The sequence below is a fragment of the Bipolaris maydis genome (assembly GCF_028858645.1).
Source record: "Bipolaris maydis strain C4 unplaced genomic scaffold PSV08scaffold_8, whole genome shotgun sequence".
Lineage (NCBI taxonomy): Eukaryota > Fungi > Ascomycota > Dothideomycetes > Pleosporales > Pleosporaceae > Bipolaris > Bipolaris maydis.
This window is the reverse complement of record NW_027093864.1, coordinates 426,130-447,314: the sequence shown is the minus strand read 5'-3', so window position 1 is coordinate 447,314 and position 21,185 is coordinate 426,130. Positions and strand designations below refer to the sequence as shown.

Sequence of the window (21,185 nt, the reverse complement as noted above, 5' to 3'; positions counted from 1 at the left end):
AGTATGATGCCGCCACGAGGCAAGTTTGATTCTTGAGTCAAGGGCTGCTGTAAATGCAAATCCTAGCTCTGAGCATTTTGCACGCCTCTCCGATGAGAGTTGGATGCTTCGCTCGTACATGCCCCTTGTTTGTTGCTGTCGCTGGGGCGGCGTGAATGACGTTGTAGTCTAGGACTGAAATGTTTTTACTGCTCTGATGATGCTTCAACGTTTCTCCCACACCGGCTACGGATCTACCACATCATCCATGGTCACGTCACCGGCGTTTGTGTCTTGTACCAATGGCGAGGTTGCAGGGAGAATGGCAGACCGTGGGCGGTTATAGTCGGCTTCGAGACGATCAGGCATACTTGCTGGGGTAGACGATCGCGAGTCGTATTCTTCTTCGGCGGGCGGTGAAAAGTCCCATACCTAGTCAGCCTTGTTAGCATCACAAAGTCATGTCCAATATTTTCGGCTAGCTCACCTCCATGATGGTTCGACCGCCCCGACTGGCCATGATGACAGCCTTCTCTTCCTCAAATACCACTCTCCAGACAGCCTCTGCAGGGCTGCTCAATTCTCGTACAGGAACGCCAGTCTTGAGATCCCAGACCTTGACGCGGCCATCGCTTCCACCGCTGACAATTCTCGTATTGTCAAATTGCAGACTCGTAACGCTGTTGTCGTGTGCGGCTAATCGGTGAATGGCTTGGTAGGTTGCAAGGCTCCACACACGGACCGATCCGTCTGATCCACCAGTCACAAGGATATCATCACGCATTTGAAGCTGTCCAACAAGCGAGGTGTGGCCCTGTAGTACAGCAAGACATTTACTGCACGGGAATATTAGTCTCCAATCATATCGTGACACAAACTCGGACTTACCCATCATTGGGATCCCATATCCGGACGCTGGTGTCCAGACTTCCTGTTGCAATCTTCTTGCCGTCAAAGGCAATGGCGTAAATCTGGCTAAAATGTCCGGTCAATGTGCGGAGGCACTTGCCCTCTGATATGCTCCAAATCTTAGCTGTAGTGTCATAACTTCCGGACACAACAATGTCACCGTGTATCTCGAGACACCGGACACTGGCTTGGTGGCCAATAAGTACGTGCTTGCACAGTCCCTTCTTCAGGTCCCAGATGCGTAGAGTGGTGTCCCTGGATCCGGAAATGGCCGTGTTGGCATCGGACATCTTCAGACATCGCACGGTTGACGTGTGACCACGGAGGGTGAACTGAGGGAAGCTGTGTATACGGATTAGTGACTGATATTAGTTAGAAGCGCAGAGTCCTTACCCAGTTGCAAGATTCCAGACGCGCACATCGCGGTCGCATCCTCCACTGACGAGGAGATCGCCCCACGGCACCATTGCCCACACACCCATGACGTGTCCTTGGAGCGTCTTTTGGTGGTCGCCAACGGTATCGAATACGTGTATCTTGGCATTGTCAAGTGCAACGACAATGTACTTGTCAGTCAAATGTAAGCTGGTCACCACACCCTGGTCCGGGGTGATCTGTCGCGCGTCACACACTCCACCGTTTCGCCATGCAGTCTCCACCATGTACCGCTGCTTGAAATGTGATCGATATGTGGTGGCCTGCTGCTTTCGTTGAGATGGTTTCCTCTTAGCGGCACGGTCGAGGCTTTGGGTTCGCAGTCCTTCTGGACTACTATTCGAAGGTCCGACTTCAAGGTGGTCGCGTGCCGATGATGCATCATCGAGCCTGGCCGTGCGCTCATCGTCGTGCCACCACGGCTTCGACTCTGCATCTTCCATTTGGTCATTTGGTTCATCTTCTTCCATCTTGTCCTGTTTTGGTAGTGTTCTGAAGGAGAACTTTTGGCAGAGCAACCGCCAAGCACTGTCGTCATTGACGAGCTCACGCCATTTCTTGGATACTTGCGATGCCCGAGCGAGAGTAGTAGGGTCATCTACGCATTCGAGTATCTAAATGAGGTCAGCCATGTCTACCAGGGTAAAAGCACGAATCGGAACGCACTCTCAAACAGAGTTCAGTAGGCAGGACCATGAACGGGTCCTTCTTAAGTCTAGGACTAACAAACTCGGCAACGAAGCTCAACTCTTGGCTGTCGCACAGGTTGAGCAGCTCGCCGAGCAGCCGCATGCGCTCTGCCCGGTTCATGTCGCCAAACTGCGCCCGTATGCTCTTGATGTCGCCGTCTTCGTGTTCGGCGGCGGTACTCCAGTCCGGCACCCGCTGCGTTGGCGTGGGACTTGGCGCGGGCGTGGGCGGCGAGGCGGGCGCCGAGGGCAGCAGATTGTGCGGAATGGTCGAGGAAAGAGGACTGGTAGGTGTGATTATGGGCCTGGGTGCTCCTGAGCGAGACATGCGACCTTTGCGCCCGTGGACGCTGGGTGAGGTGTACATGGCGGATCGCGAGGATGAGGCTGTTGCGCTGGCAGAGGCGGCCATGTCTGTGTCCGAGTCCTCGATGGGGGCGCCAGCAGCGTCCTGGTCTTCTCGCACCGGCGTGAAGTAGTCGGGGTCCATGGCGGAGGAGGTGGGTGCAGTGCAGACCTGGGCTGGTGTGGTCCGACGCTCCCTATGTAGTGCGGCAGTCGAGGCAGAAGGGGTGGGCGGCGGATTGGGAATGTCACGGGGCAGTGGATTAGTGGAGGGGATGTGGGATTCAAAAAGTCGACGGGATCCGGGCACACGAGGGTTCGAGAAGGGAAGAAGGTTTGCAGACGTTTGGGGTGGGTAGGCGCGACTGAGTGACGCCGGCGGTCAGCCAAGACATCACTGGCTCAGCCCTGGAAACCTCAGACCTCGCCCATTCCCATTTCAAGCTTCTGCTCACAATCCCTGCATGCGCACTTGGGGCGAAGGAGCCTAGTTTGCACACTTAATTCTCCTCCGCCGCACGCTGCCTGCCCGCTTGGATGCCATGCCTTGTGTATCCCAAAATTAGCCTGGTGTCTGCATGTCGTCAAACGCTCAGGGGATCATGCGGCGTCTCAAAAGCACCACATGGACTCTCAAGTCCTTTGCGAACGCCACTCTGCCCCCGTTCCCAAGCCCGGATCGACGACCGCAAAACAACCCCTCAATACTAATTCTCTGCCTGACCTTTGCAAGGGGCTGCCTGCCATTGCCTGCGCTGTCCTGCCTGCCAAGTGCACCATGGCTGCGTTGTCCTGTTATTTCCATGTTGCACGTCTCCAAACACGGTGCAACACCACCCATTGGCACTACGGCGCTTAGAGCTACCGCCTGTACCGGGCTCCCGCAAGACATTCCTCCTCGAGTCCACCCATCCCGCATTGTGTCCATGTCTTGTTGTCTATCATGTTCACGAGGCAGCCAGACACCTCCTTTTGCTCACCTGGCATGGCTCCCTGTCCGCCCATGGGCGGTGCACGGTTGCCATAGGCGAGCGGCTCCATGGAGCCTCTATCCATTGTCGGAGCTCAAGAGGTAACCGAGCCCGGGTGCTTCCCTACAATTTTACGTTCTGGCCATTGTAGACCCACCTGCCAGGTATTTTTGTACCTGAACTAGGTCCATTTGCCGGACATTGCAAAAGGCTGCGATGCCCAAGGCCCAGCTGATCGACCTTGGGATGTGCAATTCATAGAGGAGACCGGACTTGGTAACTTGTTTTTCCCAAGCCTTGTGCCGCAAAAGCATCATCAGCATCTGTGACGGGGCAGTTGAGCACACCCTTTTTTTGAGATTGAGGGAAGATGCTAACTTGAGAATACGTCGTGTGTTTCAAAGAGCGAAGTCCGACCGAGGACCAGGTTGACAGGAGAAAAAAACACCCATGGCCACTGACGCTCTAGAGTACTGTGTAGTAAGTTGCTCTTCTTTATTTGGCAAAAAACCGAGGGCACGCGCAAAGACACGATCGCGTTCCTAAAAAGGCTTGGCACGACGGGGGTCGCTCGAGGAAAGCACGCCATCTTCTTGCGACGTCATTGGGTCCGGCAAGGTCGTATTTCCATTGCTTTCGCGCGTTGCTGTTTGTAATCCAGAGCTTAGTATCGTCATGGAACTTGAGTACTTTGCCTCCACACTCGCATTATCTCTGTGCTCGACCTGCGAGCGCTGTGGGTAACAGACAAAAAACCATGAGCGTCCCCCGCAATCTGCTTACTCGCGCGCGCCCATTGACATTCGCGTCGTCTACCCCACAATGTTTCGCACCGAGGCCAACCCAGACGTCCCTAAGGTTTGCGAGGCGCCAGTCGAATCAACCTGCGCGAAAGATCCACAGTCAGTATCCGCGCAAAGCCCAGCATGCCTCATTTGCTCATGAAGTCGAATCGTCCAACCCCGCCCTTTCGTTTCCCTGTCTGGATGCCCACGAGTCGCGCTCTGCATCACTCTCAAGGAAACGGTCGTCATCTGGCCCCGAGCCCTCGTATACATCCGGCCACACGCTCAACTTCCACTCGACACAGCCTATACTCCTTGATTGGGGCGGCATACTGCCAGAGTTCAATATTGCATACGAGACATGGGGCCAGCTGAACTCGAGCAAGAGCAATGCCATCTTGCTTCATACCGGTCTTTCAGCATCCAGCCATGCCCATAGCACTGAGACGAACACGAAGCCAGGATGGTGGGAAAAGTTCATTGGGCCAGGAAAGCCACTGGATACCGACAAGTACTTTGTCATATGCACCAATGTAATCGGAGGTTGCTACGGCTCGACTGGCCCCTCGTCCATTGACCCTGCCAATGGCGAGCGCTACGCGACCCGATTTCCAATCCTCACCTTGGAAGACATGGTGCGAGCGCAGTTCCGACTGCTGGACAATTTAGGCATCCAAAAGCTGTATGCAAGTGTGGGTTCAAGCATGGGTGGCATGCAGAGCCTGGCTGCTGGGACTCTAGTCCCCGAACGGGTGGGCCGTGTGGTTAGCATCAGCGGGTGTGCCCGCAGCCATCCCTACAGCATCGCCATGAGGCATACCCAACGACAAGGTCAGTACATGGAATCTGGTAGTCCTGTGGACACGAGTTAATGTTACGGCAGTGTTGATGATGGACCCAAACTGGGCTCGAGGTTTCTACTACGATGGCATTCCTCCACACGGCGGCATGAAGCTTGCTCGAGAAATCGCCACAGTTACCTATCGTAGTGGACCAGAATGGGAACAGCGGTTTGGCCGACGGCGCGCCGACCCTTCGCGGCCCCCAGCATTATGCCCAGACTTTTTGATTGAGACATATCTTGACCACGCGGGAGAAAAATGGTGCCTAGAATATGACCCCAACAGCTTGCTCTACGTCTCCAAAGCCATGGACCTCTTTGACCTCGGCCAAGAACATCGAAATCGCATCAACGAAGTGCGCAAGGCGAACAGTGGAAAGATGCAAGCGTATCTGGATGGACAGGGTATCGGCAGCGATGCTAATACTGATGCCTGCAGCTTGACATTGCCTGATGAGCCATATGAAGAAAAGGAACAGCCAGTCGAGCTGGAGTCACTGATGCAGACGGACGGCAACGAGCCCCCGGCAGATCTAGTGGCGGGTCTTAAGCCGTTGGCGAATACGCCAGTTCTTGTGCTGGGTGTTGCGAGTGACATTCTGTTCCCTGCATGGCAACAAAAGGAGATTGCAACTACGCTGAGGCGGGCGGGTAACAAGAACGTGAGGCATATTGAGCTGGGCGAGGAAAAGAGCTTGTTTGGTCACGACACGTTCTTGCTGGACCTGGAAAATGTTGGTGGTGCTGTTCAAGACTTTTTGGGCTAAGTGCAGTTTCTGGTCTGGTCGATTCTGTGATTGTATTCTACTTGCATCGCAGGGCGTTGTTTTGCGGTGGTATCAAAAGTCCATGTTGATGTACCAAACTTGAGATCGACTCGTTTGCATGGCTACTCATTCCGCCTCTTTTGGTGCTATGATTGATGAATCCTGTTTCTTTGTTACTTTGCACGCGGTACTTCCTGGCTCACTTTCATCCCTCGCCATTCTGCACTCAAGACCTCTGGGACCCACTTGCATTCTGTCACGCCAATGTGCTCGCGAACATAATCCTCCAGCATCCTGGCTCCAGGTGCGTCTGCATATATAGCCAGGGCACCAACGCGGGGGACATGCAGGCTGGAGGCAAGTCGGCTTTCTGCCGATGTGGGCAGGGAAACCAGGCGAGTTGCTGTCAGTGGGGCATCCAGCGTAGCAGAGGGTGGCGAGAGGGTGCTTAGATGAACCAAGGTAGGGAGATGGGCATGAGCTGGTGAGAGAGATGGTTTGGGGTGAGTGAGTATAACCATGCTCAGAGGCCGCAAGTCGTCGCGAGGGACATGGTGGTTGGCAGAAGCGACGAGTGTCGTCGAGGGTGCCGTCTTTGCTGCCAGGGCCTCGAGATGCCGGGTGACGCTGTTGAGGCCAATGAGTAGGTGGTTGCCTATGGGTGGTGGAGGCGGTGGGGTCTCGGTGGTGGAGTCATCTTGATCCGGTTTGGTGGTGGCGCGCTTTCGCTTCCTGCCTTTGGATGGGTGCAGGTGGGTTCTGCGGTGGTCGCCTAGCGGCGCGATGAGGCTGGTGGTGGTTCGTCAGTGACAGCGCAGGGGGGAAAATTGTGCAGGCTGGCAGTCGAGTGGTTTTCGTGCAGCACATTGCGTACCTACTTGGACAGCATTTCGAGGACGACCAGCTCATCGTCGTGCGACAGCTCTGGCCTGTGCCGCTCAGCAATGCCCGTCAGTCAATTGGTCAGTAGGGGTGTCCAAACCATTGGGTGTCTGTAAAAGGCGATGCCGTTTTGAAGACGGGCTTGGTGTTTTGTTTTGCAGCGGGCGCCATGACTGGAGATGGAGGATGGGGTTTTTTGCTGTTACTTGCCCGCAGCGTCCAAGGAGAGGTGGGCAGAGGCCGCGTCAAATACAAGGGACAATGCCACGCCTCGAAGCGCCCGAAGTGCGTCCGGCGGCGACCAGCAATCGGGGTCGTGTGAGTGAAGGGCCCTGGTGGATTTGCGGGCGTGCCTGCATTAGAACAAGAAGGAGGATTTGTCCATGTTGGGCGGGCATGGGCTATCCTGGTCTCCGGCTAGTGGTGGGTTCCCGCCAAGTGCGGGAACCAATGACGATGGTGGGGCTGTTTGGCTGAGCTGCATTGCATCTTCCTGAGCGACCGAATTAGACAAGACACACATATCCCACCAGCCCGCGTCTCTGCCTTTGCCTCTGCCTGCTGTGAATCCACAATTCCACCGCCCATCTTGCCCAGAGATTGCTGCTGCGGCCCATGACCGTTGCCGCGCTGCATTTCCTTTGGCTGCGCGCGAGGACTCGGGCTAGCAAGGCTGGCCAGACTGCTGTTGCTGCTGCTGCCTGCATCAGAGGAGCTCCTGCTTGCTCTCTCTGCCTGGCCACGCCGAGATCCTCTGCTCTCAGTCGCACTTGTCTTCCTTCACCGCCATGACCGCGCAGGACAATGACCTAGTGCAGTCTGTCGCTGTCGCTGCCGACGAGCCAGCAGCAATCGCCCCCGCCTCGCGCCGTGATCCCATTGAAGACGCCGACGCGAGCTTCACCCGCAAACGCCCCCGCCTGCACGGGAGCAACACTCTGGGTGCCATGTCCCCAGAGGCCCACAGCCTGGACACAGACACCCACGTAGAGATGACCATACGCTCCCACCCGCCCTCTTCCCCGGTACGCGCTGGAGAAGACCACAGCCATACAGGTGACGTTGCTGCCAGTCCTTCGCCTGCCCCGGTCCACTCGCCCATCCTCATCTCCAGCTCCGACGGCGAGGCTGCCAACCCTCCCGTCATGGTGGTCAACGACGAGGACGACGATGAGGACGACGACGACAAAGACGAAGCTGCCAGCCCTCCCATCATGGTTGTCGACGACGACGACGACGACGACGACGCCAACGACGAGGCAGTTGGCCTTGCCGTGCACATGGACCCCGAGGACCACTTCCGCCGGTTTCCTTACTCTCATGTTGGTAGCTATGCTAGTGTAGTTCGGGATCTGGCTCAGCATGTCCAAGACAGTGCGTTCTTTGCCAGGCCTGTTCGTGGGCCCTTCGTGCTAACAATCACCAGTCGATAATGATATTGATGCCGACTTCTTTCTGGGCCTTTCGCAATGGCTCGTCAACCTTCCCGATCCCTCGGTAGATATGCAAGGCTTTTACGTGAGCAAAGCAGCATTTTGGGACGACTTTGGTCTTTTGGTGCACAAAGTCCTCTCTCGCAGGGTCTCGTTCACACGCCATGACCATGACCATGACCACCGGGTAGGCGACGCGTTTTACGGCTTCTTGAGCGCCTACGTCAGAACTTCTTCTTTTCTCCTACTTGTAGATGCCCTCCTAATTTCACAGCCGCGGCCCGACGATATATATCCTTTGCCTTTGATCAGCCAAAAACACCTTCGACATTTACATACTATTCTTCGATCGGATAAAGCTCCAGCATACCATATGGTCAGCAAAGAGTATTCAGTAGACATTCGCAAGATGGTCTTGCGATTACAGCAGGACTTTATGACAGCCAACGGGGCCCGGAACCTCCTTCGGCTAGCCAATGATGCAATCCTTCAGGTCCCCATAGGCACGCAGAATCACATTGCCGTCCTCACCTCGCCTGTGTTGCTCGCACTGGGCTTATCAATTTTTCGCAGTGCTATCCCGAGCAGCGCGCACGACCGGACCGAGTTTAGTCGCTCTACGCTGCTCTTTCTGGAAAAATACATGGACGACTTGTTCAACTTGAACAGAACCGCCGAAGCCAGCATTGCACGGGACCTAGTTCAACATTTTCATGCCTTGCTATTCGAACTTTGCCTCTGGGATAAAGACATAGAAGCAGATCTAGTTGCCAGATTTTTAGACTTCAGGGACCCGGATTCGCCAACTACCTCATCGCCTACCGAGATTAACCCTCGCACAGAGCAGCAAGACGAGTATTGCCAAGACCCTGGGTTTTTGGCTGCCCTTGTTGCCAATGCATGGAAATTCAAGATTCTTCGCAAGTATCTCATGAAGGGCAAGATGGACTTGCGCGTAATGAGCATCGGCATGATGGATTCGGGGCTGGTTGAAATTTTCAAGCAATACAGTGATAACGACACAGTACCTAACCATCCTGTCATGAATTACCTATCCGACTTCCTTATCGACGGAAAAATCGTCGAATACATCATCAGTGTCGACTCCCACCCACAAATCCTTCAAAGGAGTGGTAATATCATTGGGTTTCTTGTGGTGAACCATCGCTGGACAGATAGCCAAGCGGACTCCATCTGGAAGACTATTGCAACGAACCCTGACCCACGAGTCGTCTCAGCGACACTGACTATGATGCGAGCCATTCTGCACCTCATGAAGGTCACGGATTACTTATACCTCTGCACAAAACTCTACGAACTCCCCATAAACCGCTACACCATCAACATGTTACGGTTTTTGCATGAGTTGAGCGTCAAAGTTGTGGAAAGGGCAACTGTCGAGGACTATGCCACGAGGGACCGAAGGGCAAAGCCTTGGAACGTTTGCGTTCGCGTCATATGCGACACAGCATCTCAGAAAGAGACGGATAAAGAGCTACTGGATCTACACAACGAGGCCATCGAACACCTCCGCGGTCTAGCTCCTCATGTTCCCCTCGACGAGCGACTTGCCATTTATCGTGAATGTGCAGATCATATTAGCAATCACTCTGAAAAGGCGACTGGCAGTGTAAAGGTCATCTACACACTTGCATCATCACTTCATACAGGCGATGGTTTCTTCTTTCAAAAAAATCAGGATGTAACACGCAAGATCTTGGAGGAGATACCGTGGTTGGTCGAAACGGAAAAGAATGCGGAACCAAGGGCATACCAGCCTTTAGCTCTTCGGTACAGACTGGAGCTTCTTGCACTCATGATATGTCGCGCCGGCCCTGCCATGCCTGCTGGGCTCTTCCCAACTCTCTGGGACCACACTATCGGCTCGCACGCAATTTCCAACAACGCAAGAGATTGGGCATGGGCACAGCTATTCCAGACGATAAAGCTTATCCCAGAAAATGAGTACTGCAGGCAACTCGTCTCTTCCTACCTATCGAAGATGGATCCATGCTTCTACACCCCTGGAATGTTCGAATTTGTCGCCAACTACAGCTTCCCTACCGTTCGAGAGCTTGTGACGACCGATGATGGAGTCAAGACAGTGTTGCAAATTCCTGGCGCTGATCTGCTATGGTCCATGGTCCTTTACTCACCCGAAGGCTCTGTTGAAGATCGGGCTGCGCGTCTTCTCGCTAGCCGCTACGTCCATATCAACGAAGCCGAGGGTGTCACGCTTGCAGATGTAGAGGCTGCCCATGTCGCCCTTGTGGAGAAATGCATGCATGAGATACGGGACGCGTGTAAGACCGTACGCGAGTCATGTTCTGACGACGCAATCCCGACCGTCTCTGATGCGATTCGACACGAAAAGGAAGGGCGTTGTCGCAGAATCATTTTATTCCAAAAGCTGCTGCTTGAGCGACTACGACAGAAACCAGAATTCAATCGCGCCAAGAGAGCGGACTCCAAAATCGACGAGATGGACATACCCTACGGAGATGCTATCACAATCCGATTCCAGTGCGCTAACGGCGACCGGCAGGCAGTATCAATGGGCCCAGATCACACTGTGGATGATCTTTACCGCAGGCTATGTTACGTCTCAGGCTACACCAAGCTCAATCTTTTTGCAAAAGGTCATCGCGTTGATGTAGCTGCCCAAGCAGAAGAAAAGCTCATTGACATCGACTTTGGAGGTCAGCTTCTACTTCAGAAAGCACCCGACGCGAAAATCACTCGCCCACTGTCGGGTTCGGTTGCCGGATCTTCAGTGTTCGAGTCAACTGTGACCAAATACTTTGACGAGTTATTTTCATTGATGGATTCTAATGACACCATCAGCCAATTGGTATGTTTTTTCCTGCGCTTTGGGGGTTTTCCTGCTGACTTGTGCAAGCTTTTTGACTACCTCAGCTTTTTCCCGGCTCGCAACAACATACCAGATAGCATCATGACCGATACTGCCTCTTCTGAAGGCCTTTTCCCACCAGGGAAGTTTTTCCAGGCGAGATATGCAGCTCTGGCTCTCCAAGCTAAGCTGCGTGAGCAGATTAGGAATGTAAGTGACATCGACTTTTCGATATGAAGCATTAGACTGACAAGCTAGAAGTCGAGTATGGATGAAAAGTTCCTGGGCAAGGCCGTACAACACTTGAACGAAGCGCTGCTCAATGAAAAACTCATCGGCGGTACCATTTCAAGTTTCCAAGAATTGCAGCTAGCGGCAGTACTCGTAACTGTTTTATTGGACTTCCTCAGAGGTAGCTGCTCCGCTAACCGCCCCTTTGCTGCAGTCAAAAACTTACACAAAGTAGAACGGCCATCCTCTGATGTCTCAGCTGGGTACTTTTCCTATCCAGCTCGGCTGGCAGATCGCCTTGTATCCATCTTGTCGATGGCGCTCGAAACTAATGAAGACGCCACCGTGATTCAAGACTGCTATGGGGCTATCATCGAGGCATCGCTACATTCTCGAGCTGTATGGGAAGCTTTTGTCGAACATCCAGAGACATTGCGCCTACATGGAATTCTGCTTCTAGAGGATACCCGGCAGTTTGTCCGAGAGCATGTCGCGAAGAAAATTGCGTCCGTATGTGGAGGAGACCTTCCCTCTACTTGTCCGCTGGCCAAGGGCGAAGTCGCTATTCAATTTTGGGCCGCTATATCCGCCATTATTCCAGATTCTGTTCGTCATTCTGCACAATCCCAACAATTGTTCAGCATTGCCGACCATGTCTTCCGCGCCCAGGACGAATACAAGCGTGACGAGAACTTACTCCGCGCATGGCTAGCTCAGTGGAGCGATTTGCTGCTGGTCTACGAGCACAAAGAAGTTGTGGGTCGTGAAGATACTGACTACGTCGTGTTTGGTCTTACGAGGTTGCTACTCTGCTGCATATTGTCACTGAAATCCTTCAAACAACCAGTCAACGCTGGGAGCATAATGGAGCAGGTCTTCAAGAAGTATATCTTCACCAAAAGGTACGTCACACCATCGGCGCCTTCGAGCAAGAAGACGTACTGATGAAGAATAGTTTACCGGTTATTGGAGCCAGCAGTGTAAAGGTTCCCATACTGCAATCACATTCGAGGCGCGAGATTTACGACTTGATGTTGGCTTTAGTCGATGACAGCAGCACCTACAACGATCTCCTTCGTCTTGTAGGAGAAGTAGAGCTGGAGGAGTGCGAGACGGCACTAGCGACACTATCCGTCGATCGTTCGATGGAAGTACGCTCCAGCACGGGTTATGTAGGTCTATACAACCCCCGTGCAATTTGCTACGCGAATTCGCTTCTCACTCAGCTCTTCATGAACCTGAACTTTCGCAAGTTCATGCTTGGACTAGAGCTTCAAGACAGCAATGGCTCCCAAAAGCTTCTCCTCGAAACACAGAGGCTCTTCACTAACATGCAGCACTCTTTCCGCCGATCAGCTGATCCACGGAGCTTCGCAGCCTGCGTCAAGAACTCAGACCTTATGCCAATTGATATTAGCGTCCAGATGGATGCCGACGAATTCTACAACTCTCTCTTTGATCAATGGGAACGTCAGCTCATAAAGGAAGAGAACAAACAGGAATTCCGCTCCTTCTACGGAGGTCAAACCCTCAATCAGATCAAGTCGAAGGAATGCGAGCATGTTTCTGAGCGATCGGAACCCTTTTTCGCCGTTCAATGCGATGTGGTCGGTAAGTCCACGCTACATGAGAGTCTCCAGGCCTTTGTTAGTGGAGACGTTATGGAAGGCGACAACAAATACAAGTGCGAGTCATGCGACAGATACGTTGATGCAGTAAAAAGGTAGGTTCAATGCCCTACTGTTGTTAAGAAAGACTAACCAGTATAGAACTTGCTTCAAGGAGGTGCCGGACAACCTCATTTTCCATCTCAAGCGATTCGAGTTTGACTTGGCTGACTTTAGCCGGCGGAAGGTTCACGACCACTTTGAATTTCCACCATGCATTGACATCAATGCTTACCATGTCGACTCTCTCAGTAATCCAACAAAGGCACACGATGAAGACATTTTTGACCTAGTGGGCGTACTGGTACACACTGGAACTTGCGAACACGGCCACTACTATTCTTACATTCGTGAGCGGCCCAGTCCTGCTGGAAGCGCGGCTCCGACTTGGGTCGAGTTTGATGACAGTAATGTGGTACCTTTTGATCCGGCAGACATTGCGTACCGGACCTTTGGGGGCATGACCGACGACACTTATAGTCGTATGCCCAAACAGTATTCGGCATACATGCTGTTTTATCAACGCCGTATCGCGATTGAAGAAGACCAGCGTAGATGGGTCACATCAACGAATGAGCGAACTTTGAAAGTCCCAGCGCCACAAGCTCTTAAAGAGGAAGTTGACGTTAACAACGCACTCATCATCCAAGAGTACTGTCAGTTCGATTCAAACCACACAAAGTTTTTGCGACAACTTCATGCCATGTCACGCACAATCAATCATGGTTCTTGCTCCGAAGACCATGCGCATGTGAGTATTCATCTCTAATGGATAGGCAGTCAAGCTAACACCTTGCAGGAGAAACAGTCGTTGCAAATCGTTCTTACGCATCTTGCTCACATAGCGTGGCGTCATACTACTTCTGATCTCTTTACGGAAACACTGCTACAGCTTCGACGCTCAGTCCTACCATGCGCGATGTGTTGCAATGTCTTTCTCAAGCACTTCGCTACAGATGAGGGTGCACTATTCAACCTGCTCGTCCGTTGCCCACACGCCAAGGTTCGCGCTCAGATACGAAACTTTTTGATCGATTGTCTCAAGGTATCCCGTGAGAAAGAACCGACTTTATACGGTTTCGAAGGAATTGAGAATGACATGGATTCTGACTCTTTAGCCATCGCTACAAAGGACGGGCTACTCGTAGACATCATCCAAAGACTACGTCAGACTGCAGACGATAGCTATCAAAGCATCCGAGGATGGGACGACTTCTACTTGACCTTGACTCAAGTCGTAGAGATTGGCCATGCTGAGATCACAGTGTTCTTGAACCAGGGTTTCTTGGATTTCTGTATCAAGCTGCTTTCCATCCATGTGCATAGGCGCCTGCAAGACGATTACCCAGAGTTTTGGAGGATTCTGAGTAAGAAAGTAGGCATTTACAATCGGCTCATTCAATTTTTCTCGACTCTACTTTCACACATGGACACGAACCTGCCACTGGTTCCTTCAACTCTAATCGAAAACCGCGGGGCTACGCTCGACCGAGAATGCCTCAAGTTCCCACTAACCCACCGAGAACGACAGATGCTTTTCTATTGGGATCCAGAACTCAAAGCGATAGCAGTACCAGATAAGGCCATGGAGATGTTTGACCTGACCAAAGCGGAATACTTCTATCCTGGGGACATTGTCAAAACGATGATTAGCTGGATGGACCCGCATGCTCAGTCGAATCTTTTCAAGACGATCAACGATGGCGTAGGTCTTGATCCGCCTTTTTGCGACGCATACGTACAAGCGGCGCTTTCTTTTTGTGAAACATCTCCAGCAGCCGAGAATGTTATCAGACTGATCACCACGGTGTCCAAAGCAATCGCGTCGGCGAATCGACTGGAAGAAGAACGACTACCGAATGGGATGGCTGTCTTGGACTTCTTCATCGGTCTTCTGAAGGCTGAAAATGAGGCACTCTTCGAACAACGGCACCCATACGTTTTCTTCTATTGGGTCATGGCGAGGAGTCGCATATGGGCACCTGCTTTGCTTCTCAATCCTCTAGAGAGTGTACGCCAGAGCGCAGAACTACTGGTGAGCGAACTCTACAAGGATCACGACGACGAATGGCCGACGGACATGGTGGCTTTCAAATGGAGATCACTTCGTGAATTATTGGGCGAAATGATGCAGCGTATTATTTTCGAAAAGGATGCGGGTATGCTGAGGATTCATATGACTCCGCTCATTTCGTCCTGTCAATTTCTCCTTCGACAGATCTTCGAGTTGGTTCACAGTGAGGATCCAGATCCAAACTTGGACATTTACAGGGATGACGCAAACGATAGTGCTCGTATATATGCGTGGCAAACAGATATTGAGCCACGATTGCACTCGTGGCCGCAAGACGACAGTCGTCTATCAGCAGGGGATCTTTACGACCAGTCAGATTTTGGTAGCGAGTCAGACGTGGAGGGGGTAGCTGGCGTTGAGTGATGATTATTGATTTACGATTTCTGCACAGCGTGGGTGCTTGGGCGCGTTAACATAGGTTGGGCCTGGGCTGAATGAACATGATGGAGATACGAATAATGTCATACGTATATACTATTCAGCTCCAGATACTGCCATGCAGTATACTGTGCCTTTGGCTTGTGTTTCTTTCACGATCATTGGTCTATGACTTCTATTAAGGTGGCATAGCGTGGGTGCTTAGGCGCGTTCGGATGGATTGGGGGCTGGTTTGATTCGTAAATATGGTAGAGATACGACTACCTCGAATTATAACTTTGGTTATTGTCATGGTAGAGAGGGTCGAGGAGGCCAAGGAGACGAAGGGGGAGGCCAAAGAGGCCGAAGAGGCCGAGGAGGAGATCGCTTACTTGCACGTGAATGCCTCACAGAAGGATTGGTTTTTATCGCTTCGTCGTACTTGCCATGTCTATGAGGTTTACTAGGTACAGCTTACCCACGATTTCATCATACTAACCCTGGAACTATGATGCAGACCCAGTTGGACGGTTTGGGTTATGGAGGCAGGGCGAAGATAAGCATCTTAGCCAAGCTTCGTCAGCGTGGTGTCGCGCGTCTCCGCACGCAACAGCTACGTCATCGCAACGGAACTTGCGGCCGGACAAGGTTCCCGCTATCATCACTACCTAGTTCGCAGCTTCGTCATAACGAGGCTTCGATTTTGCAGTTGTGCGTTCTGAGAACCACTCCAAATCACTGATCGTCCTCTAATTTCAATTCTTCATTCCGACCCGATTGTCCACTGATTTTCTAGCTTTGTCCTTGTTAGCAACACAAAGAAGCACGCGACACTACTATACCAGACATCGAGCGAGACGCTTCTCAACGCTCGGCCGAGGAAATAGTGCCAGCTACGTGCCGGATAGAGCCGCGCTGGAGAAAAAACCCTGGATATTTAAGAGCCGACTTAAACAAAAAAAAGCTCTTGCAAGCACAGCAGACATCATGGCCAACAAACTAGATGCGATGAAGCCGCAAAGGAAGATTGAACTGTTTTCTGGGTCCTACTTTGCGGCATGTACGTTAGGTGGGGTTATCGCGTGTGGTCCTACGCACACCATGGTTACCCCTCTTGATCTGGTCAGTAGTGGAATCGTCCTTCCCTAGAACGCATGTACTGATGGTTCCGCGTCTAGGTGAAATGCCGGCGCCAAGTCGATTCTTCAATCTACAAGTCCAACACACAAGCCTGGAAAATGATCTACTCCAAAGAAGGTCTCCGCGGCGTATTCTTTGGCTGGACCCCCACCTTCGTTGGCTACTCGATGCAAGGCGCTGGCAAGTATGGTTTCTATGAAGTCTTCAAGTACCTTTACGGTGATAAACTTGCGCCTGGTGCACCAAAGCAAGTTGTCTACCTTGCTGCCTCTGCTTCGGCGGAGTTTCTTGCTGATATTGCGCTCTGCCCTATGGAGGCTATCAAGGTCCGCATGCAGACTACCATGCCTCCATTCGCGCATACGTTGAGGGAAGGGTGGGCAAAAGTCATCAAGGAAGAGGGTGTCGGTGGCCTGTACAAGGGACTATACCCGCTGTGGGCACGCCAGATTCCTTACACCATGGTTAAGTTTGCGACGTTCGAGGAGACAGTCACCCAGATCTATCGCTTCCTCGGCAAGCCAAAGGAATCGTACGGTGGGCTGCAGCAGACTGGAGTTTCGTTCCTGGGAGGTTACATTGCGGGTGTTGGGTGTGCCGTAGTATCACATCCCGCAGGTATGCTTCCAATGATTTTATACTTTGCACGAGAGAAAGAGAGAGAACGCTGACGCATACTAGATGTCATGGTCTCGAAACTGAACAACGACCGCAAGCCTGGTGAGGGAGCGGGCCAGGCGATCGGCCGGATATACAGCAAGATTGGCTTTACTGGTCTGTGGAACGGGCTTCCTGTCCGCATCTTTATGATTGGTACTCTGACAGCCTTCCAATGGCTCATCTACGACTCCTTCAAAGTCTATCTCGGCGTAAGTTTTTGGATGACCCATTCATATGAATGTGCATAATTTTGCTAATGCGGTGCAGCTGCCTACGACTGGAGGACACTAAATATTCTTTTTTCTCTGGAATATTAGTAACTCGATATGGATTCCAGTGTATGACGTACGTTGATGAGGAGTAAATGGTTAACGCGCATACACTTACTCACCTAGCCTTAATGTATCTACCTTTTTTTTTATTTCAAAGAAAATATAATTCAATGGACAAACAGCAATCCTCCATTCCCCTTGCCTTGGAAAAACTATGGCTATCGAAACACTGACTAACATGCATGGATACGACGTCTCCCCGCAGTCCGCCCGTTGGATCAACATGAGTACTCTCCCTTCGTACACATAAGCTCGCTAAATGCTCTATCGAAAAAGAGAATCCGATCCTTTCCCTTTTTCCCTCGCTCACCAACCGCGTTTCAGTACCATGCTCAAAAAAAAACCCCAAAACGGACCGAATGGAGGGGAAAACTGGGAAGACGGGGGAGTGTCTTTTTTAGTTAGGGCTTACGCTGCTTTGTCCTTAACGGAGGGGCGGCGGCGGACTTGTGGGATTTTCCGACGTACTTACTCTATTGATATCGTATCGGCATGAAAACCCGTGTTTGAGGTGATGAGGGTTGAGGGACAGGGGGGGGGGGGGGGGGTTTGGCTGGGATGGAGTGAATCGCGTCATGTGTGAGCTGGTTGATGGTGATTGTCAGCGAACTTGTAATTCTGTCAATGAGATACTTTTGTATGTGTCAGAGGGAAAAATGCGTGGATATGGGAAAGTCAAAATAGAGAATTGAACTAGATGTTTCAATGTTGAAAAAAAGAGGTATCGATTGTTTCCATGGAGAAAAAAAAGATTACTTGACTACATCCTGCCACTATCGCGTTTCCATCTTCATGCTGTTTGGTCACCGACCAACTTCTTCCTCTCTCTCTCGCGCGCGCACCACACTTCTTCGCACTTTTTTATGTGTGTATAGTGGAGGCTATGATTTACAAGTTGCAAAGCAACCACTCGTTAGAGATACGCTGAAACAAAAAAGGTACAAAAGACCATTTAGATGTCACTGACAACAGGAAGGTCCTTGACAACGGGGACGTTGACATCACCAGCAAGGTTGCTGACCTCGACCTCGTCAAGGATAGGGGCACGAACGTTAAGGGCCTCAGTGGCGTCAGTGACGGGCTGGGCGGCGTCGTAGACGAGTTCGGTGACGGGGTTGAGGTCACCGGTGACGCTTTCGACGGCGTCGGTTACGCCGCCGACAACGGGGACGTTGTCAACGATGCCAGAGACGCCGCCGCCGACGGGCAGGTCCTGGACGACAGGGATGCCGCGCTTGAGGCCGATGTCGAGCTGGAGGAGCTTGTCAGCGTCGACGACTTGGTTGTGGGTGGCATCGGCGGTGAGTTCGTTCGAGTTGAGGCCGGTAAGGCCGTCAACAGACTTGGTAGTGGAGTCGAGGTCAAGGACCTGACGCTTGCTGTGGACATCAGTCTTGACACCCTCGACGGCACCACCGAGGTTGACGCTGTCAGTTACGCGGTCGACGGTGGAGGTGACACCACCAACGGCGGGGAGGTGGAGCTGGCGCTTGCTGTGGACATCAGTGTTGACACCCTCGACGGCGCCACTTAGGTTGACGCTGTCAGTCACACGGTCGACGGTGGAGGTGACACCACCAACGGCGGGGAGGTGGAGCTGGCGCTTGTGGTGGACATCAGTGTTGACACCCTCGACGGCGCCACTCAGGTTGACGCTGTCAGTCACGCGGTCGACGGTGGAGGTGACACCACCAACAACTGGGAGGCGGAGCTGGCGCCTGGCATTTCCAACTACCCTGACCTTGGTGACATCGCCAACGATGTCGGTAACAGGCTTGGTGAGGTCGGCAACGGGCCTGGTGAGGCCGTCGACAACCTGGGGCTGGCGCTTCTCCTTCACGAGGCCAGTGACGCCTTTGAGGTCGGCATCGTCAGTGACAAGACCGGTGACGGGGTCAACAGTCTTTCCGACGGTGCTGGTGAGGGATCCAACAGTGCCGCTGGCGGTGCCAGTGACGGAGCCGACTACGTTGCCGAGGCCAAGCTGAGGAGTAGGGGCCGAGAAGACGGATGCGGAGAACGCGAAGATGGAAACGGCGACGTAGGAACGCATTTTGACTGTGGGTCGGATGTATTAAAGAATTAAGTGGTATATAGTAGTATAATGAATGAGTGACAGTGATGGGAAGAGAGAGCGACTGTGATGCGTTGGATGATGATCTTGGTTACACCGGCTGGGGTGTATGATTTATATGCTTTGACGGTTTCCTTTAAGACGTCTGTTCCGATTCAGAGGCTCGTCGATCCTCCTCTCACCGTGCCCGTGAGCGCGTTGCTGTCCCTGCTCAGCTTGGTAGATCAGAGCCTAGTTTGATTTGACTTGGTGATGGTGGACAAAACTGGCAGCACGCTGCCGCATGGCTAGTCTAGGCAGAAAGCTCCGACGATCTTCATTACGATACTCCCGTCTTTACGATGGTCCAATTAAAAACAGTGCTGTAGGACGCTGGGGTGGTTAGTTTGGCTTAGTGGGTGAGGGAGCCACACGGGCTGTGGGGTGCAGAAGCCATGAGTCGTGCAGAGAGCAAGCAAGTCTTCCTTGTCCAGCAAGACTACATGGCGGGAGCTTGCGGTCAGTTTCGGCCGTCGAATTTTCCAATGCACTTAGTTGGAGTTTCAAACAGTTTAGTTGCCGCTACATGCTGTCAGACTGGTGGGGGATTGCGCTCAAGTGGTAGTTGAACATGGGAGTAGTGAAGAAAGAAGTTAGCGTAGTATGACGTCGGTCAAATTGTGTTTCAACTGTGCGAGGGTCGAAGGGCCGTGCAGTGGTTGAGGCGTAGGGGTATAACGTGCCCATGCAGGGACAGAACAGGAGCGTGGTGTTTTTTCTGCTGCTTGTCCCAGCGGGCGAACGGCGGTCCCCCCTGAAGATCTAGGGTGGCATGTGGAAAGTACTTAGTAAGTACTACGGTGTCTGCGCTAGGTGTCGATCATCCGCTTCCGGCAGCCTGCCTCAAACTAAGCACATCGGCAGTGCCTGTCTAGTAGCCTCTCTGCGCCAGCCAGGTACCACAAGTTTCTCTGTCTGGCCCTATCTGATCGCCGTGCTCCAGCAGCGTCGCGAGTCACTAGCGTGTTGGTCGCCAATCTACTGTCCCAACTGTCGTTGGCTGCAACTTGGAGAAACATGTACGGAAAAGGGATGGGGAAAAGGGAGACACCTGGTCAACGCAGTGAGATTTGGCCGAATACTAGCCACGTGGGGAATGCGATCAACAACGACCTTGACCAAAACGCACTCCCCACTGTTTCCGCCATCGACACGAGCACCACGCTGAGACATGCTGAGGAAGTTGCCGGCGGGGGACTCTCTTCCGTACACAATATTGCTCGTGAGATAAGCTACCACACAACTCTGTATTATTGATCCTCGTCCTTGATGTTGGCCTTATCTTGGCTCTGTCACGTGAAGAGGCCATTCATTGCTTCATTCGTCACTACAGTCCTGGTCAAACAACAGCTGATAGTGCTCAGCCCTCGAGAACTACCACCGCGCTACTTTGCAACTGAGACCACTACTAAGGCACTACGTGGGAATTGAGTTTTGGTGAACATTGTGACAGCATGGTGCGACTCAACGTGGCGCAAGATAGTGGAAAGTTTGGCGAAGCGGTACGCGCTGATAGCGAGCACTGGCGTCCTACGTAGCATTCTTGATTTTGTCCTCAGGCACTTGTTCGCGCAGAAGGAGACAATGAGGGATCCATCACTACCTCTTCAGGCTGCGCAGCGCAAATGAGAGAGTGCCTACCCGCTGCTCGTTGCGCGGCCCCTGCAAAATCACCTTCTCCACTTCCACGCGCATGAATTCTGGGGCTGCATCCCCTTTTCGCT

General features: G+C 52.5%; 6 protein-coding genes across 6 annotated transcripts; 3 read left to right on the top strand and 3 right to left on the bottom strand.

The window, feature by feature from the left end:
- Positions 1–225: 225 nt before the first annotated feature.
- On the bottom strand, positions 226–2,502 carry PSV08DRAFT_181297 (WD40-repeat-containing domain protein; the record flags this gene model as incomplete). Its single annotated transcript, XM_066091887.1, has 5 exons — positions 226–411; positions 467–815; positions 868–1,230; positions 1,282–1,937; positions 1,990–2,502. 5 exons carry the CDS (start codon positions 2,500–2,502, stop codon positions 226–228), a joined length of 2,067 nt encoding a protein of 688 aa, XP_065948984.1.
- A 1,432-nt stretch (positions 2,503–3,934) lies between these two features.
- Positions 3,935–6,072, top strand: PSV08DRAFT_224270 (Alpha/Beta hydrolase protein). The gene is made up of 2 exons (XM_014223005.2): positions 3,935–4,944; positions 4,997–6,072. Exons 1-2 carry the CDS (start codon positions 4,086–4,088, stop codon positions 5,719–5,721), a joined length of 1,584 nt encoding a protein of 527 aa, XP_014078480.1. The 5' UTR covers positions 3,935–4,085; the 3' UTR covers positions 5,722–6,072.
- PSV08DRAFT_352057 (uncharacterized protein) lies at positions 5,895–6,774 on the bottom strand (the record flags this gene model as incomplete). Its single annotated transcript, XM_014223004.2, has 3 exons — positions 5,895–6,510; positions 6,600–6,650; positions 6,704–6,774. 3 exons carry the CDS (start codon positions 6,772–6,774, stop codon positions 5,895–5,897), a joined length of 738 nt encoding a protein of 245 aa, XP_014078479.1.
- Positions 6,775–7,391: 617 nt separating this feature from the next.
- Positions 7,392–15,379, top strand: PSV08DRAFT_224266 (uncharacterized protein; the record flags this gene model as incomplete). The annotated part of the gene is made up of 8 exons (XM_066092188.1): positions 7,392–7,977; positions 8,030–10,887; positions 10,936–11,097; positions 11,149–11,299; positions 11,351–12,020; positions 12,074–12,841; positions 12,888–13,536; positions 13,585–15,379. 8 exons carry the CDS (start codon positions 7,392–7,394, stop codon positions 15,220–15,222), a joined length of 7,482 nt encoding a protein of 2,493 aa, XP_065948983.1. The 3' UTR covers positions 15,223–15,379.
- Positions 15,380–16,187: 808 nt separating this feature from the next.
- On the top strand, positions 16,188–17,477 carry PSV08DRAFT_203535 (mitochondrial carrier domain-containing protein). Its single transcript, XM_014223002.1, has 4 exons — positions 16,188–16,338; positions 16,395–16,974; positions 17,038–17,225; positions 17,284–17,477. Exons 1-4 carry the CDS (start codon positions 16,204–16,206, stop codon positions 17,305–17,307), a joined length of 927 nt encoding a protein of 308 aa, XP_014078477.1. The 5' UTR covers positions 16,188–16,203; the 3' UTR covers positions 17,308–17,477.
- A 563-nt stretch (positions 17,478–18,040) lies between these two features.
- On the bottom strand, positions 18,041–19,505 carry PSV08DRAFT_402265 (uncharacterized protein). Its single transcript, XM_014223001.2, has one exon. The coding sequence runs from the start codon at positions 19,399–19,401 to the stop codon at positions 18,301–18,303; it is 1,101 nt and encodes a 366-aa protein (XP_014078476.2). The 5' UTR covers positions 19,402–19,505; the 3' UTR covers positions 18,041–18,300.
- Positions 19,506–21,185: the final 1,680 nt, after the last annotated feature.

What these genes read in the sequence shown, in the direction of transcription:
- PSV08DRAFT_224270 (XM_014223005.2), top strand. Translation starts at nt 4,086, where the DNA reads ATGAGCGTCCCCCGCAATCTGCTTACTCGCGCGCGCCCATTGACATTC. An exon ending in GAGGCATACCCAACGACAAG is followed by an intron (nt 4,945 to 4,996) that starts GTCAGTACATGG and finishes ATGTTACGGCAG; the next exon opens with TGTTGATGATGGACCCAAAC.
- PSV08DRAFT_203535 (XM_014223002.1), top strand. Translation starts at nt 16,204, where the DNA reads ATGGCCAACAAACTAGATGCGATGAAGCCGCAAAGGAAGATTGAACTG. An exon ending in TGGTTACCCCTCTTGATCTG is followed by an intron (nt 16,339 to 16,394) that starts GTCAGTAGTGGA and finishes TTCCGCGTCTAG; the next exon opens with GTGAAATGCCGGCGCCAAGT. An exon ending in CCTTCAAAGTCTATCTCGGC is followed by an intron (nt 17,226 to 17,283) that starts GTAAGTTTTTGG and finishes AATGCGGTGCAG; the next exon opens with CTGCCTACGACTGGAGGACA.
- PSV08DRAFT_402265 (XM_014223001.2), bottom strand. Translation starts at nt 19,401, where the DNA reads ATGCGTTCCTACGTCGCCGTTTCCATCTTCGCGTTCTCCGCATCCGTC.